A 12,025-nucleotide genomic window follows, 5' to 3' on the forward strand; every position below is an offset into this window, starting at 1 on the left:
TGGGGTTGGACTAGATGACCCTCATGGTCTCTTCCAACTCTGTTCTGTGATTCTATGAAGGCTTTCAGTAGAGCTGGGAGGCCTGTAGACTTATGAATGTAAGAAGAGCCTGCTGGATCGGGTCCATGGCCCATCAAACCCAGTATCCTGTTCTCACAGCAAAGGGAAGCATACAAGCAGGATTCGAACGCAAGGGCAACGCTTTCCTCTTGCGGTTTCCAGCCACTGATATTGAGAAGCATCGCTGCCTCAAACCGTGGAGACACAGCACAGCCATTCTGCTTTGTAGCCCTCCTCCTTCAATCCTCTTTTAAAGACATCCGCTGCCTCCAGTGGGAGAGAGTTCCACAGTTTAACTTTGTGGAGAAGCACTTTCATTTGTCTGTCCCGAATCTTCCAGCATTTAGCTTCTTTTGCTGTTGCTTTCTGGGAGGAAGGGGGCGAGGCATTAGGGAGGGGGTGCTGCGTGAGTACCCCTGCAGAGCCAAAGTGGTGGTCTCACCAGTGTTCCTGAACAGTACCGACTTCCTTGCCCCTCTGGGTAAAAAGCAGTGATGCCCCTCCCTGCCAGCTCCTGGCCTGAATTGCTTTGCAGGTGGCTGGGCAAAATATTCCTTCATTGCAGGGGGCAGATGACCCTTTGGATCCCTTTTCACTATACAGTTCTAGGATTTTGTGATTCAACAGGGCAAGGCCACAGACTGCCTGCTTCCCACCTGGTCAGGTTCAAGAAGATCTCGTGACTCCCAGGTAATTTCCCAGGGTTGATGTTTCGGATGAGTTTTCTTTGCAGTGCAGAAATGTTTGCTGCTCGGTTCATCCCAAAATACTCCAACTACGGCATATTTTGTATTTTAGGAGGAGAGAGATATGAAAGACATCGCTTGATCAAAGCACTCATTCAGCGCGCAAAATTGCATCTGATTGCTAATGCCTCTCCCTTTGCCGTGGCCTTCCGAGATCTCATCCTCCATTCCCGCACCGTTCCAAAATTATCTGAGAACGAGCGCAGCTAAAAGGCGCCCCCCCCTCTCCTTTCAAAAGGGAAAAGGTGTGGGTGGAAGTGTGGGGAAGAGAGAGACTAAGTGTAGGGAACAATCTACACCCAACGGAAACATGCCCACCCCCAAAATGACAGAGCTGATTGTCACGCTGAAAGAAACAACCCATTGCTAAGGCTGGATTATCAGTTTTCATAACAATGGAGCATTATCCGGAGTTCTGAGTGTGACAGCAAATTCCAGCAGCACCGACATTCAATTAAAACCTTTGGTGGCTGTCAAGTGCTTCTTTTCCCCCTGCCCCTTATCTGGTCCCGGGATTAACCCTTCCGGATCGTTTCCACACAAAGGAAAGTGATCCTTCAGCAACCGCAGGCGCATGTGAATCACAGGACCACCTTTGGGCAGGGGGCATACACTCTGTCCCCTTGCCAATGCAGGAAAGTGGGGTCAGGGCTGGTGGTCTTCAAACAAAGCGATGACCAGCCTGGGAGGCGCTGAATAGCCAGCAGCAGGGCTGGCTTACCCATAGGCGCTAGGGGTGCAGGGCTCTCTGGGGCGACAGGTCGAGAGTCCAGGGATTGAAGAGCCAGCCGACAGCTGCTGCCGAGCGGAGCAGAGTGCGTCGGAGCGCCACAGGTTTCTTTTTGCTGTGGGTGTGTGATGGCCTGGGACTCAGACTCGGAGGCTGAACCTGAGGAATCCCAGCCTGCACAGGATTCCCCGCCTCCAGAACCAGCTGAGCCGGGGCTGGGGCATGAGCCTGAAGGGTCCTCACCTGTGCTTGATCCTCAGGTGCAGGCACCCGCTGAGTCTGCTCTGGCTCCTGAGGTGAAGGAGGACCCATTGCCTGCAGGTGCTCCACTCCCAGCCCCGTCAGGGGAAGGTGAGGTTGCCTTTGGGCCCGGTAACCCTCCAGCCTCTCCTGAGCTGCAGAGGCTAAGTTCCCACAGGAGGAGTGCTCGCCTCCAGGCCAGGAGAGGCGAGTCACCAGAGGATCGGGCCGCCTTATGCCTCGGGGCAGATAAAAGCCAGCCAGCCCCAGTCCCAGGTTGCGGGAGCAACGTTGTTGGTAACCTGTTCCTGCCGGCACCCTGTCCTGCTCATCTGCCAGAGTTCCTGACCCCACCCGACTCCCCGCCTTGGACCCCGCTTCAGCTTTGACGGACGGCCTCCATACCGCACCCTCAACCTCGGACTGGACTCGGACCTTGCTTCTCAGTTAGCCCCCGGGACCAGCACAGGGTGTTGAGGCAGCTGGCCAGTTCTGCCCTTCTGCGCACCTGGGATTGAAGGGCCGTCAAGAGAGAGTTGTGTGCGGCATGGGAGAGAGTTGTGTGCCCCCCTAAAAAGCTCAACAACTTTGGCCTGCCCCCCCAATTGGGGACACAGGGCAGTTTTTTGCACCCCGGCGTCGCATATGCTAAATCAGCCCTAGCCATCAGCTTTACAGGGTGAATTGTCTGACCCCCTGAAGAGCAGGGGGCTGCAGCCCCACCCCGGGCCATCTGCAGAGGGGGCTCTGCAAGACGTAGAGGCTCCTCTCCTCTAGAAAGCTGCCCCAGGGGCACAACGCCCAATCTTCGCAGGTAGCAGCAGGTGTGATATCACAGTTAGGAATGCCCCATCTTAAGAAGTCCCAGCATATAGGAAAACAAGAAAGATACAAAACACAAAGGGCTGGAAAACCATTCATGCCTCCCTGGTGTGTAAGCTGTATGTTTATAGGGATTTTACAACAGGGGGCAGGGAACTTTCAAAAGTGCCAGTCCCCCCAGTATTCTGAATTAGTGCAGTCAAATCTCTGGCCTGACCCCTCCCTGCTACGGCCACTCTTATGGTCTTAAGAACATCAGAAGGGGCTGCAGGATCAATCAAGTGACCCATCTAGTCCACCATCCTGTTCTCACAGTGGCCAGCCAGACAAATTCAGGGAGGAGAGGGCTTTTGATGGCTACTAGCTCTGCTCTGTGACCACTGCTGGAGTCAGCGATGCTTCTGAATGCCAGTTACTGGACCCCAGTTTCTCGGGTCCTCCTTGAGGGCTTCCCAGAAGAGGCATCTGTTCAGAAACTTTGAGAAGAGGATGCTGGACCAGATGGGCCATGGGCCAGACCCTGCATGGTCTTCTTATGCTCTGATATGTTGTTTTTGTAGTGGTCCTTTTCACCGCTTTAAGGCCCCCTGGAAGGGTGTTATAAAAGGCATGGAATTAATAAGCCAATGCTCTTTCGTTTCTCTTTCACCTGGTCATGGCTGCCCCCCAAGAACCCCAGCAAGACTCATTCTTTCAGGACACCCCCCCCCCCCAGCATCTCAGCAGATGCCAAAGAAGTTTGCTCCACTTGTGGCTCCCAATCTGCAGTTGCTGGAAACCACAGGAAGGAAGAGGGTTGTTCTTGCGCTCGGATCCTGCTCGCAGGTTTCCCGCAGGTTGGTCACCGTGGGACCAGAATCCTGCACCAGATGGGTCACTGGCCTGATCCAGCAGCCTCTTCTTATGTCCTTGTGTTCTTCACACCAGCCTTGAAGTAAGATCCGACTGCAACCCTGCTGGGGTTCTGATTGTGACTTGTCGGGGCTGCATGACAACCGTCTGTCCTTCCCGTCAGGCAGCAAAATATCTGCAGCTGGCCCTGGAAGGTCTTAAGCAGCCTTTCGAAACCCTGACCGCTTGGTCAATGCTCCAGCCTTGCAACCACCCACCTCCTTGCCCGGTAGCTCGCTGTCAGCTCCCAAAGCAAAGCGGAATGCCCCCTCCCCAATGCTGACAAGTCGGTGGGCTAATGCAATTTCCTCCTCTAATTTGTATTGGCTCGGACTCCATCCCGAATGTCCAGGAGAGTCGCCTCTCATTTCCATCAAACGGAAGAACAGGCAGGACTCAGGAGCCATGCGACACGGGGCTGCCCTGCTTCTGAGCTCAGCCTCCAACCCTCCAAGATGAAATGGGGAGGGTGGACTGGGTGGGCAGCTTGCAGCCTGGAAAGGTGTGTGGGTGCTGCAGAGACCTGAGGTGTTTGGGTGGAGGGTGTGTGTTCACTGGCAGACCTCGGGGTCTCAAATTTCAGCGGCGCCCTGGGCAACACCAACATTTGCTTCCCCACCCGCCTTGCACTCCGTTCTAAAGTATAGTTGCGGTTCCCTGTGGCGCTGCCAAGACTTTGCACCCAGTGCAAGCGAACCAGTCACACTCCTTTGGTGTGCTGAAGGACAAAATGCAAGAGAAAGCCACTTCCGCCCTACAGAGGAGGTGGAGTTGCGGGCTTCACAGTCCCAGCATGCGCGGCAGCTAGAGCCCAGCCCTGCACAATTGGGGGGATTCCCAGCCGCATCACACCCTGGCCAGCCAATCGGCTGGCTCTGGGGGTGTGGCCTGCCCATTTAAACCAGGACGTGGCCTCCCCGCCTGCCAGCTGTTCCTGTTTTGCCACCCTCCTGCCCTATAAGGTTTCCATTCCTTGACCTTGCTATGGACCTTGATTGGTCGCCGTTGAGGAATTTTTCCACTTGGCAAATTTGCACCAGCCAGTTGGTTTTCGCCTACCTCGTTGCAAACCGTCACAACTTTCTGGGTATTGGTGGTTAGGCATTGGTATTGTTCTGTAGATGGAAGAGGGGAGGAAGTGCCATCACCTGCCCCACATATTGAAGGGTAGTCCGATAAAGGATTCCGGGGGATGTGGCCCTGTCCGAAGCCGAGGGAGGTGAGGGCCTAAGGCATGCATCCTAACAGTGACCCTGGGGGAGCTTCTAGTTGATGTGCATCAGCAGGACTCCCCCTACTGGTGGTTAACCCTTCCCGGACTTCAAGCGGACGGGCTGAAGCCGGATATAGTCGGTTAGGACCAATGCCTAAGCCAATACCGCTCAACACCTGTAACCAATAAAGTTGTGGCCTTATTTATCCCATTAACCTAATTGTGTCTTTATTTCCACTGGGGGGGGGGGAGCATCTAAGGCAGGAATGAGGGATGTTTTCCCCCTCCCAGTTAAGAACTGCATTTCTTCCTAGGTAGTAAGAATATAAAAAGAGCTTGCTAGATTAGACCAGCCAGTGAGAGCCCTCGCGTCCTCCATGAATTTGTCTTCATCTTCCTTTCAAAGCCATCCAAGTTGGTGAGCATCCTTGCCTCCCGTGTCAGCGGGTTCCACAGTTCAACTATGTGCTCTGCCAACATTAGCTTTGGTGAACTAAGCCACAGCTTAGCACGATGTGTGAACCAGACATCTGAGAATCAAAGAAGTTAAGGAGAGCCTGCTGGATCCGGCCCGTGGCTCACCTGGCCCAGCATCCTGTTCTCACAGTGGCCAAAAGGGATACCCAAAAGGGAGACCTGCAAGTAGGATCCGAGTGCGAGAGCCCTCTCCCTTCCAGTGGTTTCCAGCAACCAGGATTCAGAAGCATTGCTGAATGTCGAAGGAGAGCTTAGACATTGGGGGGGGGGGGCCTTGAATGCTGCTGGTGGTGAGCAGGGCTAGGATGCCCCCTTTCTCTTCCTGCCACCCATTTTCTCCTTCTCTCCTTCTGCCACCCCCTTTTTCTCTCTTGTTCTCCTTCACCCCTATTCCTTCCCTGTGTGATGGCCTGGGACTCGGGCTCGGACTTGGAACCAGAGGAGACTCAGTCTGCTCCGGATCCTTTGCCTCAGGCATCATCTGAACCAAGTCTGGGGCCTGATCCTGAAGAGTCCCAGTCTGCACAGGTTCCCCTGCAACAAACACCAGCTGGGCCGAGTCAGGGGCCTGAGCCTGCCCTGGCTCCAGATGTGGGGATGACCTCGTTGCCTCCAGCTGGGCCATCACTTACAGCTGCTCCACTACCGGTTGGGTCAGGGGAGGCTGAGGCGGCCCCTGGGTCTAGTAACCCCCCTGATGTCTCCCGAGCTGCAGAGACTGAGGTCTGAGAGAAGGAGAGACCTGAGTACTTGTAGGAGGAGTGCTCGCCTGTGGGCTAAACAGGGAGGCGAGTCGCCCGGGGATCAGGACCGTCCGTTACCCCGACAAAGATAAAAGGCTGTCGGACCCCACCCCAGGTTGCGGGAGCAACATTGCTGTATGCCAGAACCAGCCTGAGATCCTGTACCTGACTTTGCCTGGTTTCCTGCCTCGTGTCCTGCCTTGACCCTGTCGGACTGATTCCTCGCGGAACCCTTGGATTCAGGATCGGACCTGGACCGCGTTTCTCGGGCTACCGCCGGGCCCAGCACATCCTGCCCAGGGGAGGGAAAAATCTGTCCTTGCCAGAGGTCTGTACTGACTGTGTGGGGAGTGCTTTTCCCCTCTTTCCCACACCTTTTGGCTTATTTCCCTCCACACACCCCAAAACCCCCCCACATTGCCCTCATTCTCTCTCTCTCTGCGCAGGACGGGGGTCATGTGAAACTGCTCAAGCCCCAACACTCATCCTGAAAGTTAACTGGCCTTTCTGAGTGCTCAAACCATCGCTGAAACACCTGAGCATCTTTCCCGAAACCAACTTTAGCAAGCATCCTCACCTGAGCCACGAACTTCAGCCCCAACCCATGACCTGAAACCTCCACAGTTCCCAGAGAGACAGGATGCCTGCATCCCTAAATAAATGGTCCTTTTAAAGGGATGAGCTTCCACCCATCTCTCAAGGACAACAGTCCCCTTTGGGGGGCATCTGAAACACAACACCGCGGGGGGGGGGAATCCCCCGTGATGTGAGAGGAAGGAAAGTCTCTGATGGGAGCAAGCAGCCCACCATTTGAGCAGAGGCCGACCCGCCAAATGATCCTTGCTGGCTTTTCGAATGTAATTATTTGGAACAAATTATTTCCATGACTTAATACAATGCCTTGGAGCTCTCCAGTAAGGTTAATTAGATCGCTGCATTCAAAACCTATCTGCTCTCAACCGACTTTTAATATGCTCTGATGTAGCTTTCTAAATTTGACCTAATGATACGATTAGTGGGCGGCTATCTGGCCTGCTACTATTACCGCAGCACTGAATCCCCGAGGGGTTGGGGAAAACATGTTCGATGCAAATTAGAGTCAATGTCGCTGGGCCGTCCCCTCTCTGTTTTCATTTTTTGGCTGACCCCCACCCCTCCTGCACCCTGGGACAACGGGCCTCCACTGTACAAAACTGTATCATGGGCATGGCTAAGTTCATTAGCTCTGGTAGCTAACTATTTTATTTTATTTTATTTTTTGCACCATGCACCAATGGCTTGTGGAACTCTCTGCCACCAGAACACGGGAGAGGTTGGAGCGCTTACCGAAGTATTCCTGGGAAGGTGGGTTTTCCATGTCGTACAGCATCTTCTTGGTCAGGTGTTCCAGCTCATCCTCCGGTCTGAACAAAGGAGCACTTGAGGCAGGGTTGGGACCGCCATGTCCACTCTGGAAGAGGAAAAAGAGGCAAGTTTTGACGTTTCCTTTTGGACCAGGGGCATGCTGTTGAGCGAAACTGTACATGGACTGATAAGTAGGCCCATGGAGGAAAGGTTATTTATTAAACATATGGCAAAGCAGCCAAAAGCATGGCGATTTCTTCAAAATATGGTGTCAACTGGTGGCATCTGTAAATAGGCAAGACCTCTGTCCCTCCCCCATCTCTTTTGTTGCAATCAGTTGAAAATGCAACAGCATTAAAAAAATAAAATAACCCAGTTTGGGATTACGCAGGGATCACACAGCAGCCTGACGGTGCTGCAGAGTAAATCACAATCAACGTTGTCACAAAGCCAGTGGAGAGCGAAGGCAATCGTGTATGAACTAGCACTGCCCTCACTCTGAATGGGCATTTTCACCTGAAAAAAATTGCCAGGGGGTGGGATGCAGGTATTCACGAGTGGCTGCATGGTCCACTTTTCAGAGGCTCCTGGACCACCACATTGGGACAATCTATCCTGAATTATGGTAATGGGATTTTTCTGAATTTGGCCTCCTTTGCCCCCCCAAATCTTCTCTGGTTAGATGCAAAAAGAGAGAGACAAAATGTCTGCCTACACCATGGCTTCTTCGTCAGACCCACTCTAATCATTAACGGACTCCATATCTTAAGGGCAATACTTTCAATTATACTAAAACCAGCTGATTTGCATGTTCCCTGCACTCAGGCTTCCCCCTCCCCCTGGCCAAAGAGTTCCGCAGTGCTCAGAATGTACCCAGTTGGAAGCAAATCTACATCAATCTAGTCCCAATTTGCATAATGTGACTTTTTCGCATAGTTTGGTACAAAATTGGGTGAGGGAATCGAAAGATTTTTTGAAATAAAAAACCACGGTTTTGCTGTACACAGGCAACATTTTGGGAAATCTCCCCTTCGGCATTGCTATTCTGGGATTTTATCGTGATTTAACAATGGCAAAAACATTTCTTTGTGTGCACTTATTATATTCACCATTTAGGAGCTGAAAGCTTTCCCCCACGCCCAAACTGCGCTTGCTTGTAAGTGAGGGTTTCTTCATAATACCAGCAAACAGATTGTAGATGATGTGTGAGGTTTTCTGTAAAACCCCCCGATAACTCTGTGATATCCTATCATCATCATCATCTTCATCGTCACTGTCATTTCTAAACTGCCCTTCATCCCATGGGATCACAGGGCAGCATATAATAAATAATAATACTAAAATTTTATTTATATCCCACCCTCCCCAGCCAAAGCCGGGCTCAGAGCGGCTAACAACAATAAAAGTAACACAGTTTACCGTATTTTTTGCTCTGTAAGACTCACTTTTTCCCTCCTAAAAAGTAAGGGGAAATGTGTGCGCGTCTTATGGAGCGAATGCAGGCTGCGCAGCTATCCGAGAAGCCAGAACAGCAAGAGGGATTGCTGCTTTCACTGCGCAGCGATCCCTCTTGCTGTTCTGGCTTCTGAGATTCAGAATATTTTTTTTCTTGTTTTCCTCCTCCAAAAACTAGGTGCGTCTTGTGGTCTGGTGCGTCTTATAGAGCGAAAAATAAGGTACATAAAATCACAATAAATTAATTGACATGCAGTCTAAAATCAATTCATTCTAAAATCAATTCAAAATCCAATTAATGGCAACCACTGGGCATTAACCGACATTTGCCCACAATTCCTCTTCACTGCATAAAATGGACCTTATCATGGTCCTCTTTGTCCGGCAGAGAAGAGGAGATTCTCCTACTGCCCGGGTCTCTATTACCCCAAGCCTCTGAGGGTGCAGGGACTCTCAAGAGGGGCCCCTCTGCCAATCTCAGCAGCTGAGAGGGTCTCTAGGGAATCACTGAATCTTAAAGAGTTGGAAGGGACCCAAATGCTCAATGCAGGAATCTCAGCTAAAGCCATCCAACCTCTGCATTAGGGAGCGGGTGGCGCTGTGGTCTAAACCACTGAGGCCCTTGGGCTTGCTGATTGGAAGGTTGGTGGTTCGAATCCACACGACGGGGTGAGCTCCCGTTGCTCTGTACCAGCTTCTGCCAACCTAGCAGTCTGAAAGCACACCAGTGCAAGTAGATAAATAGGTACCACTCTGACAGGAAGGTAAACAGTGTTTCTGTATGCCCTGGTTTCCATCATGGTGTCCCGTTGTGCCAGAAGCAGTTTAGTCCTGCTGGCCACATGACCCAGAAAGCTGTCTGTGGACAAACGCCGGCTCCCTCGGCCTGAAAGCGAGATGAGCACCACAACCCCAGAGTCGCCTTTGACTGGACCTAACTGTCCAGGGGTCCTTTACCTTTACCCTCTGCTTATAAACCTACAGGTAAGGAGAGTCCACCACCTCCAGAGGGAGATCGTTCCTCTGTCAAACAGCTTTTACTGTCAGAAAGTCCTTCCCTGTGTTTAGTCAGAATCTCCTTTCTTGTAACTTGAAGCCCTTGGTGCGAATCCTACCCTCCAGAACAGGAGAAAACAAGCTTCCTCCATCATCCATGGGACAGCCCTTCAGATATTTGAAGATGGCTCTCTTATCTCCTGTCAGTCTCCTCTTTTCCAGGCTAAACACCCCCAGCTCCTTCGACCGTTCCTCATAAGGCTTGTTTTACCAACCTTTGATCATCTTGGCTGCACACCTTCCAGCTTAAAAGATAAAAGGAAAGACTTCTCCACACAGAGCAGAGTTAAACTGTGGAACTCACTCCCACAGGAGGCTGCGATGAAGAGGAAGCCTTTTCGGTATTTGGGGCCTGAGCCGTTTGGGACTTTAAAAACCAAAATGAGCACCAGAGATCACAATAATTCACTCTGGAAGTTCATGAAGTCCATAAACTCACAATCTCTTCTATCTCAGCACTTTTGTTAACATTTGGCTTTTGAGATGCCGGTTTTAAGGAGGAATCCAAGGCCAAGGAGCCAGTGGCTGCTGCCTCCCCCAAAAGCGCTGGTCAATTTAAGAGATCCTCGAGTTTTCTTCTTCCAATTTCTGCTCTGAACCTTCTTGATAACAATCCGGCTTCCACTTTCCCATGGCTCATTGGGTTTAGCGCCCTTCGCTTTCGGCTCAGCCCTCCTCACTCTCCCTTTGAAAAGAGGGGTGCCGGAGGAAGGAGAGGGGGAGGAAGACACCTGAGCAAGTGATAAACACCTTGGGGGAAGTGGCAGCGGCATTCAGAAACTGCGCCGCAATGAATGCCCCGCGGCTCAGGCAGCGCCAGATACATTCATTTTTTCCTGTCCATTTGCAAACGATGTTCCAGAGGCTCCTTTCTTGGAAGGAAAATAACTTCAATTATGTGTTCTCAAGCAAAGAAACATGGAAATTATCTTCCTTTCAGAAGGTAGAATTAGCTCAATTTAGAACTGAAAAGCTGCCAAAAAACATCCCTTGCTGATATTTACTTTCCCCCCTTTTTCGTGTGTCCCCCCCCCCCCCCGCTTTGCCTCCCGCTTGTTCAGATGCGCATCATATTTGCAAGGCTGTTTTTGAGGAAGATGGCTTTCGGTATTAGTGTGGCTTGGAACAGAACTCAGGATAGTCCAGCCAGTAGAGCATGGGACTCTTAATCTCAGGATCACGGGTTGGAGCCCCACGCTGGGCAAAAGATTCCTGCCTTGCAGGGGGTTGGACTAGATGACCCTCAGGGTCCCTTCCAACTCTGCAGGGCTAAGATTCCATGAAATGGTGTCCCAGACCCTGCCTTGTATGCTCCCTGCTTTCTAACTGATACACCCATGTTGCCCTCTTCTCACAGCACCTAGCATGACTCTATACCGGTCCCAGCTAGCTTGGGAGTTTGGAGACAGGCAAGGATGCAACTCAGATGGTTTCCGGGACTTGGAAAAGCGGGTGAGAGAAGTCAGGATATAAGGGCAGGCTGCGTTTTGCTAGCCCCAAAATGGAAAATGAGTGAGGTCCCAACCAAAGAAGAATGATGGGATATTCAAACTGATGGAATATTCGCAGCTTGCGGACCTAACATATAGAATAAGAGAACAAGAAGAACGTACCTTTAAAGAAGATTGGAAAACGTTTATTGAATATTTGGGATGAAACTGTGTATATTTGAAAACGTGGGCAGCATTAAGATAAATTCAACAGTGTAAATAAGCCTGGATGGATGTAATCATGGGATACTGAATGGTTTAGTTTATGTAAAATATGCAGGGATTTCTGGTATGAAAACTGAACCATGGAAAGAAAAGAAGGGAAGTCATTGATATTTTAATTTAAATGAATATTCTAAAATGTAAAGCAGAAAATTTAATAAAAATTAGGGGGGTGAGGATATAAGGGCAGGGGGTCCCTAATGTTGGACACCCCCAGACTGCTTTTGTGTGGTGGTGGACGTCTCCTGATAGTTTACATCTGCATCTATAAGCACTCAGTCTTTTGGTGTAGCAGCACAAACAACTTTGGAACTCCCTGCCTCTTGACACCAGACAGGCTCCTTCACTACTGCTCTCCTTTCGGTGCTTGACGGAAACATCCTTGTCTAGAGGAGCATTCCTAGAAAGCTGTTGCGAGCTTTAATCTGCTTTTAAAGGTAAAGGGTAAAGGGACCCCTGACCATTAGATCCAGTCATGGCTGACTCTGGGGGAGCTGGTGTACAGCTTCCGGGTCATGTGGCCAGCATGACTAAGC

General features: G+C 51.1%; 1 protein-coding gene across 3 annotated transcripts in view; it reads right to left on the minus strand.

Moving 5' to 3' along the window:
• LPP (LIM domain containing preferred translocation partner in lipoma) overlaps positions 1–12,025 on the minus strand; it is a 295,201-nt gene that overhangs the window by 47,279 nt on the left and 235,897 nt on the right. For all 3 annotated transcript variants that reach the window (XM_081007502.1, XM_081007503.1, XM_081007504.1), the window contains one exon: positions 7,249–7,372. In XM_081007502.1, the coding sequence (XP_080863628.1) occupies positions 7,249–7,372 (124 nt within the window). The remainder of the gene's footprint in view (positions 1–7,248; positions 7,373–12,025) is intronic.

This window comes from Podarcis pityusensis (assembly GCF_964106645.2).
Source record: "Podarcis pityusensis genome assembly, chromosome: 5".
Taxonomy (NCBI): domain Eukaryota; kingdom Metazoa; phylum Chordata; class Lepidosauria; order Squamata; family Lacertidae; genus Podarcis; species Podarcis pityusensis.